This window comes from Mesoplodon densirostris, chromosome 8 (genome assembly GCF_025265405.1).
Source record: "Mesoplodon densirostris isolate mMesDen1 chromosome 8, mMesDen1 primary haplotype, whole genome shotgun sequence".
In the NCBI taxonomy this organism is placed as follows: Eukaryota; Metazoa; Chordata; class Mammalia; order Artiodactyla; family Ziphiidae; genus Mesoplodon; species Mesoplodon densirostris.
The window spans coordinates 28,561,016-28,580,471 of NC_082668.1; the positions used below are offsets into that span (position 1 = coordinate 28,561,016).

General features: G+C 37.6%; 1 protein-coding gene across 1 annotated transcript; it reads right to left on the reverse strand.

Annotated features, from left to right (window-relative positions):
• Window positions 1-4,156: 4,156 nt before the first annotated feature.
• Window positions 4,157-19,191, reverse strand: LOC132494711 (G2/mitotic-specific cyclin-B1-like). The gene is made up of 2 exons (XM_060105933.1): window positions 18,278-19,191; window positions 4,157-4,234 (listed from the first exon to the last, which is right to left on the reverse strand). The coding sequence occupies exons 1-2, from the start codon at window positions 19,067-19,069 to the stop codon at window positions 4,157-4,159; spliced, it is 870 nt and encodes a 289-aa protein (XP_059961916.1). The 5' UTR covers window positions 19,070-19,191.
• Window positions 19,192-19,456: the final 265 nt, after the last annotated feature.

A 19,456-nucleotide genomic window follows, 5' to 3' on the forward strand; every position in this document is an offset into this window, starting at 1 on the left:
GAGGGATTCTTTTCCTTTCATCATTGAAATCAATTGCCCTATTATCCCATTAATTTAAAGCTCTGAACCTTACTGTAGTAAAAACATTAGAATATTTAGCTCAGCTTGCTAGTGTAGAAAACTGGATACAAAAATAAGTATCTGTTTAACCTTAGGAAGTTTCCTTAAGAATTTTGGGCCTCACTTCTCTCATCAGTAATATGGAGATGATGAGAAATGTGAAAATATGATGAGTCCTTTCTGGCGTATCATAGGTGTTCAATAAATGTTATTTTATTTTCTTCTCCTTATTTAAAATAATTTATTTTAAAATTATGGAAGCATATATTACTTTGAAAGGACAAAGGAATACTAAATATTGTGGTTTGTTTCACTAATGAACAGCCATCACTATCTAACAAAATAAAGAAAAAAATATCTTAGAACAGATATTTTTGGTTCTTTGAATTCTGATAATGACCATGGCAGATTGACAGGATTTTGCCCAATGTATTCCCACTTTAAATTCGTAAGCAACTTATTTCACAGTTTATCAAATACAGTCATTAAAAAAATCCTAATATTCACTTAGGAATAATCCTAGCATTCACCTACAATATTTAATCTATGCTAGCCCTGTTCATCCCCCTTTCCCTGACAAATATAATAAGCAGAACAGGAGATGGGATGATGATCTGAACTGAAACCCGGTCTGATCTGAAAAACAAATTCTTGGCTTGGTTTATTTCCTCTGATAAACTCTGACCAATCCTATAACATCTCCACATTGAAACTAATCTTAAATACTTGAGCCCAGACACCAAAACCTCCTAAATAGTTAGTTACTACAAATAAGAGAAACATAATAGGCTGTAGAGCTTTTATTTTTGGTCAAAAATAAGACATATTCATACTTAGAGATAGACTTTTTTTTTATCATGAGTCTCAAGCAAGAGTTTGATATAAGGTCCTTGTTTACAAAGGAAGAACACTGAGCTATGTATAAATAGCCTGGTGAACATGGAATGAAGAAAGTGTTAGGCAATCAAATAAAACACTATGCAGTGACTTAAAATACTAAGACAGAAACATGATTCAAAGACAAAAGAACATGTCTGTGTATTTTGATTGAATTTATTTTTTATTTTTGATTCTTTCTTTAATTTTTGTTTCTTTCTTTTATTTATTTATTTTTTATACAGCAGGCTCTTATTGGTTATCCATTTTATACATATTAGTGTATATATGTCAATCCCAATGTCCCAATTCATCACACCACCACCAGCCCCCTCCCCTTGATTGCATTGCTAAGACATAATGAGCTTGAGTTGGTGGTTAATCAAACACAGCATTTTTCTAGCTAGCCACTTTATCTTATTCTTTGTTCTCCAATTACTTCTTAAATTTGATCGTTTGATCATGAGGCTGAAAAAGAAGAACTTCATTACTAATGAATGGAGATATAGAACATACAAGTGACTTGCACATGGACTGCTCGTGGTTAGATGAGGGCACAGTCAGATTTTCTAATTGCCAATGTAGGACTTGGTCCTTTAGCAACACTTACTTTCTGGGCACTGGTTCAAATCTCCAGCTCCTTTTCTAGTAGTAATATTACTTTTAGACGCACAGTCCTTGATACCAAATTAAGATTTGTCAAGCAAAGTTTTACAAGATCCCCTTACCAGATGCAAAAGAGATTAAAAAACAAAAATTGCTTTTGGTATTCCTTGACAAAGAAACAAGGATTATCAATGTCTTTTCTCCTCCCAACACCCACCCAAAGAAGCCTTCTTTGGGAATGGAAATCTATTAAATATGTAAGAGAGAACCAGAGATTGAGAGGGGAAGACTAGTTAAGAGCACAGTCCCAACAGCTCTGGAGGATTTGGACCTGATGTAACAGTTTAAAAAAGAAAGACAGATATATAATAGTGTTTGGCAACTATATAAAACCACCAATATATGTATATTAATTTATTTTAATATTTGATTACATATAAATATTTAAATATTGATAAATACATAAATATTCCAGACATAGTAATTTATCAAATAGTTTTTGATATCTGATGCTCAGTAGTATTAGAAATATATATTACCCATGAGTATCCTGGTCTGATCTAAGATTGAAATTATTGATCTTTTTTCTATATAAGGTCCTTTATTCGTTATGTCAGATAGATATAGTCTTTGCTGCCCTTAATTATATTTAACTTATAAAAAATTAGTCTTATAGGATATTAATCTAAAATTTCTTTATTTTTAGCATCAGAAGAATAGTATAATATTATATAGTTTCCTTATTGTTATGCCAGTTGCTCACAGTTTGTTCCCACTAATTTAACCCCACCCCCAAGTAGAATGTAAGCTCTATGAGGGAGGTATTATATTTGTTGTCATTGTTCACTTATCTAACCCAAGTGCCTTGAAGAGTATCTGACAAGAAGAAAAACTCAATGATATTCATTGAATCAACTGATGAGTCATATATGATAAGAATAATGTGGCAAAATTTTTGTGTGACAGCAAATCACTTATGCTTTTACACAAAGGAGAGTTAAACGGTGACAGCTCACTACAGTCAAAATGTGTGCTCTGAATGATAGTGCGTGAATGGCTTGGCAATTTTCACTTGACATGGCAACTGTCTTTGCCAATGTCTTTTAACTGTCGTATATAAAATGCCTCAAGTAGGCTTATCTAAGAACCAATGTGTTTTTGTTTGTTTGTTTGTTTGTTTGTTTTGCGGTATGCGGGTCTCTCACTGTTGTGGCCTCTCCTGTTGTGGAGCACAGGTTCCGGACACGCAGGCTCAGCGGCCATGGCTCACGGGCCTAGCCGCACTGCGGCATGTGGGATCTTCCCAGACCGGGGCACGAACCCGTGTCCCCTGCATCGGCAGGCGGACTCTCAACCACTGCGCCACCAAGGAAGCCTGAACCAATGTGTTTTTAAATCTTAAGTCTTACTCATGACTCCTTTGGTCTTTGTCACCTTTTTCAAAATCATGATACAAACCAAGTAAAATGGGATGGGATGATTCAGCTCCATGATTCATCCATTTTTTTCCTCTCTGTCTCTGTTAATCTTTTTTTCCCCCTCTTGGACTTACTCTACCATAATTTATTTTTACTTTTATACTTTCCCTTATTTCTCTCCCTGTCTTTTCCTTTTCTCTAATAATCTAAAATTCTGTCAAGTTTTTTTTATTATCATAATTCTTTTTTTAAATTATTATTATTTTTTTATTTTTATTTTACTTTTGGCTGTGTTGGGTCTTTGTTGCTGCACATGGGCTTTCTCAGGTGCAGTGAGCGGGGGCTACTCTTCATTGTGGTGTACGGGCTTCTCATTGCGGTGGCTTCTCTTGTTGTGGAGCATGGGCTCTAGGCACACGGGCTTCAGTAGTTGTGGCACACAGGCTTAGTTGCTCTGCGGCATGTGGGATCTTCCTGGACCAGGGCTCGAACCCATGTCCCCTGCATTGGCATGTGGATTCTTAACCACTGTGCCACTAGGGAAGCCGCTGTCCAGTTTTCAAACAAAATGAAGAAATAAATTAAACATAAAACATTGTGTACTGTGTTTCATCCAAAATTCTTATTTTTATATATATAATTACCTTTCAGTATAAACTATAAATTATTTATCTTTGTGATGGAAGCCGTCTTTCATATATACGTATGTGTCTGTACACCTTTTTTTTCTCAAAAATCAGACAAGCTTATTATAAAAATTGAGAAAATATAGAAGAGTACTAAGAACTCAAAAATTTCACTACTCAAGAACCACCATTATTAAAAAGCGATTACAGAATCTCAGTTTTAGGACATGTTAAGCCTAAAATATCTATTAGACATTTAATAGAAATATCAAATATGTAGTAATATGTATCAATTTCGAGTTCAGGAAAGAAGTTCAATTTGGAGATGTATGCTTGAGAATCATCAACACATAAATGGTATTTAAAACCATGAGACTAGATGAGATCATCAAAGGAGAGAGCATAGATGGAAAGATATCAGATGTAAAGACTGAGCCTGGAGATACTTCAGTGTTAAAAGATCAGGGAGACAGGAGGAAACAGCAAGGGAGACTGGAGAGTGAAAAGAGAACAGAGGGGGAGGACAACAAAGAGAAGTGGTGTCCCGGAAATCAAGTGACGGAAGTCACTTCATGGGGTGGTCAATGGTGTTGAATGCTGCTGTATCCTCTGTGATTTGTAGATACAGTAACCCTCATTATAATCTACCTGAATTGTGAAATAATAAATATTATTAACATTACTCAAAATTGTGTTGAGCACTACTTAGCGTCAGGGATATGGTGGATCGATGCAATTATGTATCCTGTTCACAAAGGACTTGCAGTCTGATAATGATCTCCTGTTCTTTGGAGATTCTTCCTCTTGTGCGGAATGAATGAGAGACAAGAACGATGAGCATCACTCCAGTAAGAATCCCACAGTATGAGTATCTTCATCTTCTCCAAAGAATATTCAATAATTTACATATCTGACATCGATGTCAGATAGTTCAAGATTTTCAATAGAGGCAATTATTCTAAGTGAAATTTAAATCTGTATCATCAAGATTATTGTGAGACTAAGGTTATGAAAATTAATAGTGCAGAGTCTTTCCTTTAAAATTTCTTAACATATAACATCAAGTAAATGTTTAGTTTTTAATTAGAGGTTAAATTGTTTCATGACTTTTTGGTAGTTTTAGAAAATCTTCAAGCTTTCTATGAAGGTTTTATACTTCATACTTTCTATACTTTAAACATTAAGTTGTGCAGACGTAGAGAATGGACTTGAGGACATGGCGGGTGGGGGAAGGGCAAGCTAGGACGAAGTGACAGAGTAGCATGGACATATATACACTACCAAATGTAAAATAGATAGCTAATGGGAAGCAGCCCCATAGCACAGGGAGATCAGCTCAGTGCTTTGTGACCACCTAGAGGGGTGGGATAGGGAGGGTAGGAGGGAGATGCAAGAGGGAGGGGATATGGAGATATATGTATACATATAGCTGATTCACTTTGTCATACAGCAGAAACTAACACACCATTGTAAAGCAACAATACTCCAATAAAGATGTTAAAAAACAAACAAACAACAAAAAAAATTGTGCTGTTCCCACAGAGAGGATTTTGCCATAGGGATCTCACTTGAAGAAGTATAATTAATATCACAGCCTTCAAGTTTATACTTAAACACATATAAAATAATTATTAAAACCTTTGAAATGATGAAAATATTGGATGGGAATTTCTTTAGAAAAGAGACTGAACTGTCTCAGCTCCAACTCTAGGGAAAGTGAAAGAAGAAGGAGAGGAGAGGAGATAATTTGAGAGGGGAAGGAGAAGGAGGAAGGAAAAGAGTAGAAAAGGAAAAACCTATTTGGAGAATATATGATAGCTGGAGCTTCTGTCTATAGTCCTTGATTCTCTTCCGCCCTCAGTTACTCTCAAATAGCACATTTAGAATATTCTAGATGACCTTGTGATTCATGATTTTCCATTTCCTTGGAAAACAGAAGTAAGATAAATGAGAAGGAAAATTCTTCTTTCTTCACAGTTCAATTATGTTCATTGTTTAAATAACATCTTTATTATCACACATTTTTCAGCAAACTGCTCTAATTATAATACTGACACAGTTAAAAAGATTAACACAAAACACAGATCACTCAGCGTGGAAAATCATAGACCAGTCTTCAAGTTTTAAAGCTACTCGTTACATTTTTTTAACATCTTTATTGGAGTATAATTGCTTTACAATGGTGTGTTAGTTTCTGCTGTATAACAAAGTGAATCAGCTATATGTATACATACATCCCCATATCTCCTCCCTCTTGCATCTCCCTCCCATCCTCCATATCCCACCCCTCTAGGTGGACACAAAGCACTGAGCTGATCTCCCTGTGCTAGGAGGCTGCTTCCCACTAGCTATCTATTTTACATTTGGTAGTGTGTTTATGTCAATGCCACTCTCTCACTTCATCTCAGCTTACCCTTCCCCCTCCCCGTGTCCTCAAGTCCATTCTCTACCTCTGTGTCTTTATTCCTGTCCTGCCACTAGGTTCATCAGAACTTTTTTTTTCTTTTAAATTCCATATATATGTGTTAGCATATGGTATCTTATAATGTTCAATAAATATGGTGGAAGCATTTATACCCACATCAGACAGTGGCTTTGCAATTTCAAATGTACTATTATGAGCATTTTAAAGGTGATTTAAGTACATAACATACATACAAAATTGCATTTATATCATAAAGTGAACATGTACAGATCTCTTACACCTATATCAACATCATTCAGAGACCAAACAGAACATTACCAGTATCTCATGCCTCCTTCTATCTACTAACTTGCCCTCTAGGGCAAAAAACACTCTCCTGATTTTAAAACCATAGATTAGTTATGTGTTTTTGCAGTTTATATTAGTGTGATCATAGTTTATTAAATGATTTCATTTCTGGCTTCCTTCACTCAACACAGTGATCTTGAGACTGATTCCATGTTTTTGTACTTAGATCATTCTCTCTCAGAGATGTATAGCAATGAATGCTAAAATACTATACAGCTGTACAGCATTTCATTGTGTGACTATACCACAATTTATTCATTCATTCTACAAAGATGAGCACTGGGATTGTTTCCAGTTTGGGGATCTTATGAAAAATAATACTATGACATTCTAATAAATGTGTTTGTAAAACTATGTACATACATTCATGTTGGGTATCCCTAAGAGTGGAATTTTCTGAAACATAGGTTAAGCATAAGTTCAGTATGTATAAGCATATAGTAAATATAGCAAAATTGCAGCAATTTACAACCCTCAGAGAAGATATGAGATTTAAGGATGCTGCTGTACATACTCAGCAATACTTGGTATTTTTAAAAATATTTTTCATTTTTGTCATTCAGATGAGTATGTGGTTGGAGCTCATTGAGATTTTAATTTGCCTTTCTCTGATGACTGAGAAAAGTTGCACATGCTTTTATAAATTCATAGGCCACTTCAGTATCTATTATAAAATGCCTGTATCAGACCATAAGATATTTTAGCTTTTTTTATGGGGATGTCTTTTTATTAATAAAATTGTAGTTGTTATGTACATATGCTTGGTTAGAGTTCTTTGTCCTTATATGTAGTACCAATATTTCACACTGTGCTTTTAGATTATTATGTTGTGGAATTTAAAAACAATTCAAAGCAATAACAAAGTTTTCTTCTTTCACTATATTTTTATCTTTAATAAATAAATATTAAGTGATATATGTTCATAGAAAACACTATTTAAAATTAAATTTGTGTGATTTAGAAAATTTTCATCATTATTTAGCAATAATCATTCAAATTAATTACCAAAGAGCATATTCAGGAAATAGTTTGTCATTTGAAGTATTTCAGTTTCAATAACAAATTATGGATTTTGTTGTTGAGCTCAGAAACGTATATTCTATGATAATAAAGTTTATTAATGTATAGTGTATATGTCCCTTCAAAACACTGCTGTCACTAGGAGACCCCCCCCCGAAATGATGACCTCATTATCAATTCCACTGCCCACTTGGAGGATAACTCATGCCTTTTACAAGCTGACTGAATTCTGATCTTATTTCCTAGTCCTCTATTCCAGCTGGTGACCTGTACAGAGCTCACCTGACTAGGGCTATTTCCCTTCGTAGAGCACCTTTCCTTTTCTCTGTGATTCTTCCAATTATTTTGCTTATTTGATTTGTATTGATCTTCAAGGCAGATTCTTGTCTGATCATCATCTCTGTGAAACTTTAATTGTATTTGTAATTGACCTTCATTCATCACTCCATTCTGCAAATAACACCTTCAGGTTTCTCTTTTTTTTTCATTTAAAAAACAATATATTGGAAGGAGCTTCAAGATGGCGGAAGAGTAAGACACGGAGATCACCTTCCCCCCCACAAATACATCAGAAATACATCTACATGTGAAACAACTCCTATAGAACACCTACTGAATGCTGGCAGAAGACCTCAGACTTCCCAAAAGGCAAGAAACTCCCCAAGTACGTGGGTAGAGCAAAAGAAAAAAGAAAAAACAGAGACAAAAGGATAGGGACGGGACCTGCACCAGTGGGAGGGAGCCGTGAAAGACGAAAGGTTTCCACACACTAGGAGCCCCTTCGCGGGCAGAGACTGCGGGTGGAGGAGGGGGAAGCTTAGGGGCCGCGGAGGAGAGCGCAGCCACAGGGGTGCGGAGGGCAAAGCAGAGAGATTCCCGCACAGAGGATCGGTGCCGACCAGCGCTCAGCACCCCGGGAGGCTTGTCTGCTCACCCGCCGGGGCAGGCGGGCCTGGGAGCTGAGGCTCGGGCTTCGGAGGTCAGACCCCAGGGAGAGGACTAGGGTTGGCTGCGTGAACACAGCCTGAAGGGGGCTAATGCGCCACGGATAGCCAGGAAGGAGTCCGGGAAAAAGTATGGACCTGCCGAAGAGGCAAAAGACTTTTCTTGCCTCTTTGTTTGCTGGGGCATGAGGAGAGGGGATTAAGAGCGCTGCTTAAAGGAGCTCCAGAGACGGGCGCGAGCCACGGAGATCAGCGCGGACCCCAGAGATGGGCATGAGATGCTAAGGCCACTGCTGCCGCCACCAAGGAGCCTGTGTGCAAGCAGGTCACTATCCACACCGCCCCTCCCAGGAGCCTGTGCAGCCCGCCACTGCCAGGGTCCCAGGATCCAGGGACAACTTCCCCAGGAGAACGCACGGCGCGCCTCAGGCTGGTGCAACGTCACACTGGCCTCTGCCACAAACTCGCCCCGCATCCGTATCCCTTCCTCCCCCTGGCCTGAGTGAGCCACAGCCGCCAAATCAGTGGCTCCTTTAACCCCGTCCTGTCTGAGTGAAGAACAGACGCCCACAGGCAACCTACACACAGAGGCAGATCCAAATCCAAAGATGAACCCCGGGAGCTGTGCGAACAAAGAAGAGAAAGGAAAATCTCTCCCAGCAGCCTCAGGAGCAGCGGATTAAATCTCCACAATCAACTCGATGTACCCTGCAACTGTGCAATACCTGACTAGACAACGAGTCATCCCAAATTGAGGAGGTGGACTTTGGGAGCAACGATATATATATATATATATATTTTTTTTCCCCCTTTTCTCTTTTTGTGGGTGTGTATGTGTGTGCTTCTGTGTGTGGTTTTCTCTGTATAGCTTTGCTTTTACCAAGCAAAGGGTTCTGTCTGTCCTTTTTAAATTTTTTTTATTACTTAAAAGAAATATTTTTTTCTTAATAATTATTTTTTATTTTAAAACTTTATTTTATGTTATTTTATTTTATCTTCTTTCTTTCTTTCTTTTCCCCTTTTATTCTGAGCCATGTGGAGGACAGGCTCTTGGTGCTCAAGCCAAGTGTCAGGGCTGTGCCACTGAGATGGGAGAGCCAAGTTTAGGACACTGGCCCACAAGAGACCTCCCAGCTCCACGTAATATCAAATGGTGAAAATCTCCCAGAGATATCCATCTCAATGCCAAGACCCAGCTCCACTGAACGACCAGCAAGCTACAGTGCTGGACACCATATGCCAAACAACTACCAAGATGGGAATACAACCCCACCCATTAGCAGAGAGGCTGCCTAAAATCATAATAAGGCCCAAATAAGGCCCAAAACACACCACCATATGTGGACCTGCCCACCAGAAAGACAAGATCAAGCCTCATCCACCAGAACACAGGCACTAGTTGCCTCCACCAGGAAGCGTACACAACCAACTGAACGAAACTTAACCACTGGGGGCAGACACCAAAAACAACGGAAACTATGAACGTGCAGCCTGTGAAAAGGAGACCCCAAACACAGTAAGTTAAGCAAAATGAGAAGACACAGAAACACAGAGCAGATGAAGGAGCAAGGGAAAAACATACCAGACCTAAAAAATGAAGAGGAAATAGGCAGTCTACATGAAAAAGAATTCAGAATAATGATGGTAAAGATGATCCAAAATCTTGGGAACTGAATGGAGAAAACACAAGAAAGGTTTAACAAAGACCTACAAAAACTAAAGGGCAAGCAAACAGAGATGAACAACACAATAAATGAAATAAAAAATTCTCTAGAAGGGATCAGTAGCAGAATAACTGAGGCAGAAGAATAGGTAAGTGACCTGGAAGATAAAATAGAGGAAATAACTACTGCAGAGCAGAATAAAGAAAAAAGAATGAAAAGAATTGAGGACACTCTCAGAGACCTCTGGGACAACATTAAATGCACCAACATTTGAATTATAGGGGTCCCAGAGAAGAAGAGAAAAAGAAAGGGACTGAGAAAATATTTGAAGAGATTATAGTTGAAAACTTCCCTAACATGGGAAAGGAAATAGTTAATCAAGTCCAGGAAGCACAGAGAGTCCCATACAGGATAAATCCCAGGAGAAACACACCAAGACACATATTAATCAAACTATCAAAAATTAAATACAAAGAAAAAATATTAAAAGCAGCAAGGGAAAAACAACAAGTAACACATAAGGGAATCCCCATAAGGTTAACAGCTGATCTTTCAGTTGAAACTCTGTAAGCCAGAAGGGAGGGGCAGGACATATTTAAAGTGATGAAAGAGAAAGCCTACAACCAAGATTACTCCACCCAGCAAGGATCTCATTCAGATTTGAGAGAGAAATGAAAAGCTTTACAGACAAGCAAAAGCTGAGAATTCAGCACCACCAAACCAGCTTTACAACAAATGCTAAAGGAACTTCTCTAGGCAGGAGACACAAGGGAAGGAAAAGACCTACAATAATAAACCCAGAACAATTAAGAAAATGGTAATAGGAACATACATATCGATAATTTCCTTAAACGTAAATGGATTAAATGAACCAATCAAAAGACATAGACTGGCTGAATGGATACAAAAACAAGACCCGTATATATGCTGTGTACAAGAGACCCACTTCAGACCTAGGAACACATACAGACTGAAAGTGAGGGGATGGAAAAAGTTATTCCATGCAAATGGAAATCAGAAGAAAGTTGGAATAGCAATTCTCATATCAGACAAAATAGACTTTAAAACAAAGACTATTATAAGAGAAAAAGAAGGACACTACATAATGTTCAAGGGATCAATCCAAGAAGAAGATATAACAATTGTAAATATTTCTGCACCCAACATATGAGCACCTCAATACATAAGGCAAATACTAACAACCATAAAAGGGGAAATCAGCAGTAACACAATCATAGTAGGGGACTTGAACAACCCACTTTCACCAATGGACAGATCATCCAAAATGAAAATAAAAAAGGAAACACAAGCTTTAAATGATACATTAAACAAGATGGATTTAATTGATATCTATAGGATATTCCATCCAGAAAAAACAGAATACACATTCTTCTCAAGTGCTCATGGAACATTCTCCAGGATAGATCATATCTTGGGTCACAAATCAAGCCTTGGTAAATTTAAGAAAATTGCAATCATATCAAGTATCTTTTCTGATCACAACGCTATGAGACTAGATATCAATAACAGGAGAATATCTGTAAGAAATAAAAACACATGCATGCTAAATAACACACTACTTAATAACCAAGAGATCACTGAAGAAATCAAAGAGGAAATCAAAAAATACATAGAAACAAATGACCATGAAAACACAGTGACCCAAAACGTATGTGATGCAGCAAAAGCAGTTCTAAGAGGGAAGTTTATAGCTATACAAGCCTACCTTAAGAAACAAGAAACATCTCAAATAAAAAACCTCACCTTATACCTAAAGCAATTAGAGAAAGAAGAACAAAAAACCCCCAAAGTTAGCAGAAGGAAAGAAATCATAAAGATCAGATCAGAAATAAATGAAAAAGAAATGAAGGAAATGACAGCAAAGATCAAAAAAACTAAAAGCTGGTTCTTTGAGAAGATAAACAAAATTGAAAAGCATTAGCCAGACTTATCAAGAAAAAAAGGGAGAAGACTCAAATCAATAAAATTAGAAATGAAAAAGGAGAAGTAACAACTGACACTGCAGAAATACAAAGGATCATGAGAGATTACGACAAGCAACTATATGCCAATAAAATGGACAACCTGGAAGAAATAGACAAATTTTTAGAAATGCACAACCTTCTGAGACTGAAGCAGGAAGAAACAGAAAATATGAACAGACCAATCACAAGCACTGAAATTGAAACTGTGATTTAAAATCTTCCAACAAACAAAAGCCCAGGACCAGATGGCTTCACAGGTGAATTCTATCAAACATTTAGAGAAGAGCTAACACCTATCCTTCTCAAACTATTCCAAAACATAGCAGAGGGAGGAACACTCCCAAACTCATTCTACGAGGCCACAATCATTCTGATACCAAAACCAGACAAAGATGTCACAAAGAAAGAAAACTACAGGCCAATGTCACTGATGAATATAGATGCAAAAATCCTCAACAAAATACTAGCAAACAGAATCCAACAGCACATGAAAAGGATCATACATTATGATCAAGTGGGGTTTATCCCAGGAATGCAAGGATTCTTCAATGTACACAAATCAATCAATGTGATACACCATATTATAAATTGAAGGAGAAAAACAACATGATCATCTTAATAAATGCAGAGAAAGCTTTTGACAAAATTCAACACCCATTTATGAGAAAAACGCTCCAGAAAGTAGGCATAGAGGGAACTTTCCTCAACATAATAAAGGCCATATGTGACAAACCCACAGCCAACATCGTCCTCAATAGTGAAAAACTGAAACCATTTCCACTAAGATCAGGAACAAGACAAGGTTGCCCACTCTCACCACTCTTATTCAACCTAGTTTTGGAAGTTTTAGTCACAGCAATCAGAGAAGAAAATGAAATAAAGAATCCAAATTGGAAAAGAAGTAAAGCTGTCACTGTTTTCAGATGACATGATACTATACATAGAGAATCCTAAAAGTGCTACCAGACAAATACTAGAGCTAATCAATGAATTTGGTAAAGTAGCAGGATACAAAATTAATGCACATAAATCTCTTGCATTCCTATACACTAATGATGAAAAATCTGAAAGTAAAATTAAGGAAACACTCCCATTTACCATTGCAACAAAAAGAATAAAATACCTAGGAATGAACCTACCTAAGGAGACAAAAGACCTGTATGCAGAAAACTATGACACTGATGAAAGAAATTAAAGATGATACAAAGAGATGGAGAGATATGCCATGTTCTTGGATTGGAAGAATCAACATTGTCGAAATGACCCTACTACCCAAAGCAATCTACAGATTCAATGTAATCCCTATCAAACGACCACTGGCAGTTTTCACAGAACTAGAACAAAAAATTTCACAGTTTGTATGGAAACACAAAAGACCCCGAATAGCCAAAGCAATCTTAAGAAAGAAAAACAGAGCTCGAGGAATCAGGCTCCCTGACTTCAGACTATACTACAAAGCTACAGTAATCAAGACAGTATGGTACTGGAACAAAAATAGAAATAGAGATCAAAGGAACAGGATAGAAAGCCCAGAGTTAAACCCACACACATATTGTCACCTTATCTTTGATAAAGGAAGCAAGAATATACAATGGAGAAAAGACAGCCTCTTCAATAAGTGGTGCTGGGAAAACTGGACAGCTACATGTAAAAGAATGAAACTAGAACACTCCCTAACACCATACACAAAAATAAGCTCAAAATGGATTAAAGACCCAAATTAAGGCCAGACATCATCAAACTCTTAGAGGAAAACATAGGCAGAACACTCTATGACATTAATCACAGCAAGATCCTTTTTGACCCACCTCCTAAAGAAATGGAAATAAAAACAATAATAAACCAATGGGACCTAATGAAACTTCAAAGCTTTTGCACAGCAAAGGAAACCATAAACAAGACAAAAAGACCACTCTCAGAATGGGAGAAAATATTTGCAAATGAAGCAACTGATAAAGGATTAATCTCAAAAACATACAAGAAGCTCATGCAGCTCAATATCAAAAAAGCAAACAACCCAATCCAAAAATGGGCAGAAGATCTAAATAGACATTTCTCCAAAGATATACAGATTGCCAAAAAACACATGAAAGAGTGCTCAACATCATTAATCATTAGAGAAATGCAAATCAAAACTACAATGAGATATCATCTCACACCAGTGAGAATGGCCATCATCAAAAAATCTGCCAACAATAAATGTTTGAGACGGTGTGGAGAAAAGGGAACCCTCTTGCACTGTTGGTGGGAATGTAAATTGATATAGCCACTCTGAGAACAGTATGCAGGTTCCTTAAAAAACTAAAGATAGAACTACCATATGACCCAGCAATCCCACTACTGGGTATATACCCTGAGAAAACCATAATTGAAAAAGGGTCATGTACCAAAATATTCATTGAAGCTCTCTTTACAATAGCCAGGACATGGAAGCAACCTAAGTGTCCATCAACAGATGAATGGATAAAGAAGATGTGGCACATATATACAATGGAATATTACTCAGCCATAAAAAGGAATGAAACTGAGTTATTTGTAGTGGGGTGGATTGACCTAGAGACTGTCATACAGAGTAAAGTAAGTCAGAAAGAGAAAAACAAATACTGTATGCTAACACATGTATATGGAATCTAAAAAAAAAAAAAAAGGAAATGGTTAAAAGAATCTAGGGGCAAGACGGGAATAAAGATGCAAACCTACTAGAGAATGGACTTGAGGATATGGGGAGGGGGAAGGGTAATCTGGGACAAAGTGAGAGAGTGGCATGGACATATATACAGTACCTATCATAAAATAGATCGCTAGTGGGAAACAGCCGCATAGCACAGGGAGATTAGCTCAGTACTTTGTGAACACCTAAAGGGGTGGGATATGGAGGGTGGGAGGGAGGGATATGCAAGAGGGAAGAGATATGGGGACACATGTATATGTATAACTGATTCACTTTGTTATAAATCAGAAACTGACACACCATTGTAAAGCAATTATACTCTAATAAAGGTGTTTTTAAAAAAAACAATATATTGAAAAATAATAAAATACTAAAATTACTCATATTTTCACGATCCCAACCCAGTGTATTTCATGGTTTTACCTATTACCTCCTTCCTGGACACAATTTTTTATAGATACCATCATTTTTTATACATACTGTATTAATTTCATTACTTTCTTTTTTTTTTTTTTTTTTTTTTTTTTTTTGTCATATATGGCCTTTATTTTGTTGAGGAAAGTTCCCTCTATGCCTACTTTCTGCAGGGTTTTTATCATAAATGGGTGTTGAATTTTGTCAAAAGCTTTCTCTGCATCTATTGAGATGATCATATGGTTTTTCTCCTTCAGTTTGTTAATATGGTGTATCACGTTGATTGATTTGCGTATATTGAAGAATCCTTGCATTCCTGGAATAAACCCCACTTGATCATGGTGTATGATCCTTTTAATGTGCTGTTGGATTCTGTTTGCTAGTATTTTGTTGAGGATTTTTGCATCTATGTTCAGCAGTGATATTGGCCTGTAGTTTTCTTTCTTTGTGACATCCTTGTCTGGTTTTGGTATCAAGGTGATGGTGGCCTCGTAGAATGAGTTTGGGAGTGTTCCTCCCTCTGCTATATTTTGGAAGAGTTTGAGAAGGATAGGTGTTAGCTCTTCTCTAAATGCTTGATAGAATTCGCCTGTGAAGCCATCTGGTCCTGGGCTTTTGTTTGTTGGAAGATTTTTAATCACAGTTTCAATTTCAGTGCTTGTGATTGGTCTGTTCATATTTTCTATTTCTTCCTGATTCAGTCTTGGCAGGTTGTGCATTTCTAAGAATTTGTCCATTTCTTCCAGGTTGTCCATTTTATTGGCATAGAGTTGCTTGTAGTAATCTCTCATGATCTTTTGTATTTCTGCAGTGTCAGTTGTTACTTCTCCTTTTTCATTTCTAATTCTATTGATTTGAGTCTTCTCCCTTTTTTTCTTGATGAGTCTGGCTAATGGTTTATCAATTTTGTTTATCTTCTCAAAGAACCAGCTTTTAGTTTTATTGATCTTTGCTATCGTTTCCTTCATTTCTTTTTCATTTATTTCTGATCTGATTTTTATGATTTCTTTCCTTCTGCTAACTTTGGGATGTTTTTGTTCTTCTTTCTCTAATTGCTTTAGGTGCAAGGTTAGGTTGTTTATTCGAGATATTTCCTGTTTCTTAAGGTGGGATTGTATTGCCATAAACTTCCCTCTTAGAACTGCTTTTGCTGCATCCCATAGGTTTTGGGTCGTCGTGTCTCCATTGTCATTTGTTTCTAGGTATTTTTTAATTTCCTCTTTGATTTCTTCAGTGATCACTTCGTTATTAAGTAGTGTATTGTTTAGCCTCCATGTGTTTGTATTTTTTACAGTTCTTTTCCTGTAATTGATATCTAGTCTCATAGCATTGTGGTCGGAAAAGATACTTGATACAATTTCAATTTTCTTAAATTTACCAAGGCTTGATTTGTGACCCAAGATATGATCTATCCTGGAGAATGTTCCATGAGCACTTGAGAAAAATGTGTATTCTGATGTTTTTGGATGGAATGTCCTATAAATATCAATTAAGTCCATCTTGTTTAATGTATCATTTAAAGCTTGTGTTTCCTTATTTATTTTCATTTTGGATGACCTGTCCATTGGTGAAAGTGGGGTGTTAAAGTCCCCTACTATGATTGTGTTACTGTCGATTTCTCCTTTTATGGCTGTTAATATTTCCCTTATGTATTGAGGTGCTCCTATGTTTGGTTCATAAATATTTACAATTGTTATATCTTCTTCTTGGATTGATCCCTTGATCATTATGTAGTGTCCTTCTTTGTCTCTTCTAGTAGTCTTTATTTTAAAGTCTATTTTGTCTGATATGAGAATTGCTACTCCAGCTTTCTTTTGGTTTCCATTTGCATGGAATATCTTTTTCCATCCCCTTACTTTCAGTCTGTATGTGTCTCTAGGTCTGAAGTGGGTCTCTTGTAGACAGCATATATATGGGTCTTGTTTTTGTATCCATTCAGCCAGTCTGTGTCTTTTGGTGGGAGCATTTAGTCCATTTACATTTAAGGTAATTATTGATATGTATGTTCCTATTCCCATTTTCTTAATTGTTTTGGGTTCGTTATTGTAGTTCTTTTCCTTCTGTTGTGTTTCTTGCCTAGAGAAGTTCCTTTAGCATTTGTTGTAAAGCTGGTTTGGTGGTGCTGAACTCTCTCAGCTTTTGCTTGTCTGTAAACGTTTTAATTTCTCCATCAAATCTGAATGAGATCCTTGCTGGGTAGAGTAATCTTGGTTGCAGGTTTTTCTCCTTCATCACTTTAATTATGTCCTGCCACTCCCTTCTGGCTTGTAGAGTTTCTGCTGAGAGATCAGCTGTTATCCTGATGGGGATTCCCTTGTGTGTTATTGGTTGTTTTTGCCTTGCTGCTTTTAATATGATTTCTTTGTGTTTAATTTTTGAAAGTTTGATTAATATGTGTCTTGGTGTATTTCTCCTTGGATTTATTCTGTATGGGACTCTCTGTGCCTCCTGGACTTGATTAACTATTTCCTTTCCCATATTAGGGAAGTTTTCAACTATAATCTCTTCAAATATTTTCTCAGTCCCTTTCTTTTTCTCTTCTTCTTCTGGAACCCCTATAATTCGAATGTTGGTTCGTTTAATGTTGTCCCAGAGGTCTCTGAGACTGTCCTCTGTTCTTTTCATTCTTTTTTCTTTATTTTGCTGTGCAGCAGTTATTTCCACTATTTTATCTTCCACCTCACTTATCCGTTCTTCTGCCTCAGTTATTCTGCTATTGATCCCATCTAGAGTAATTTTTATTTCATTTATTGTGCTTTTAATCGATGCTTGATTCGTCTTTAGTTCTTCTAGGTCCTTGTTAACTGTTTCTTGCATTTTGTCTATTCTATTTCCAAGATTTTGGATCATCTTTACCATCATTATTCTGAATTCTTTTTCAGATAGACTGGCTATTACCTCTTCATTTGTTAGGTCTGGTGGGTTTTTATCTTGCTCCTTCTCCTGCTGTGTGTTTTTCTGTCTTCTCATTTTGCTTATGTTACTGTGTTTGGGGTCTCCTTTTTGCAGGCTGCAGGTTCGTAGTTCCCGTTGTTTTTGGTGTCTGTCCCCAGTGGCTAAGGTTGGTTTAGTGGGTTGTGTAGGCTTCTTGGTGGAGGGGACTACTGCCTGTGTTCTGGTGGATGAGGCTGGATCTTGTCTTTCTGGTGGGCAGGTCCACGTCTGGTGGTGTGTTTTGGGGTGTCTGCGGACTTTTTATGATTTGAGGCAGCCTCTCTGCTAATGGGTGGCGTATTTCCTCATATTTGCTTGCAATAAACATGGCGGTGACACCAACCAGCTGCAGCATCTTCTTGGGCACACAATTATCCTGCATGAATCGATCAATAATGGAAACAGTCATGTACATGGTCTCCTGGAGTAACCTGAATTTCATTTGAACCTGCACTAGCCAGTCAATTAGGATGGCTCTCATGTTTCCAGTGACTTCATGACCCAGTAGGTATTTTGGTCTGACTGCTTGCTCTTCCTCAAGTTGTCTCAGATAAGCATAGATATCTTTTACATATTCACTACAAAGGTTTGGATCCGCTCCATCTTCTGCATCCACATCATTCACTGCAAGAATTACATCAGAGAAAGCCTGGCACAGATATTCTTCTGCAGGGGCACAGCCAGATGTTTCCATGGGGCTTGGAGAGGGAGTATCAACCAAAATAGGCTCAGGGGGAAGTTTCTCTTCTTTAACAGGCTCGGTTTCCGGCTCTGGCTCCAGATCCAGCTCCGGCTGGGGCTCCGGCACAGGTACAGGAGGAGCCTTTTCCAGAGGTTTTGGTAGTTTTTTAGCAATAACTTTTCCAGCGGCTAAAGATTTTGCTTCCTTTTTCAGGGGCAATTTGGCCTGTGGCTGTTCACTGACTTTGTTACCGATGTCTCCAAGAGCTGTTCTTGGCCTCAGCCCAGGCTTAGAGGCTGCAACAGTGGCCACAGGCACGCGTTTTGCGCCTGCCATACTGATCTTCGCCTTATTTTCAGCATTAATTTTCGTGTTCCTGGTGATCCGGAGCGCCATGGCTTCCTCTGCACCAGGCAGCAGCTCAGTAGGGAGAAGCAGAGCACGGGAGCCCCAGACCAGCCGGGGACCTTGAACCCACCGCAGGCCAACAGCCGTTCCTCCGCAGCACGCCGGGAGGAATCGGGCACCGATTCTCATTACTTTCTTAAGACATCATATTGTAAACACATTTCTAGATCTTCCACATATAACCTTTATTGGTGCCATGATATTTTCTCATGTTAATATAACATGGAGTATAACACAACTTTGCCAATGCTGGACCCTCTGTTTTTTGTTGATTTTTTTTTGTTCTTTGTTTTTCCACACTTTTATTCATATATTGTGTCTGAGTTTTTAGTTCAGTTTTTAGATTAGTTCAGGCTAAAATAGAAAAGTCTGTTC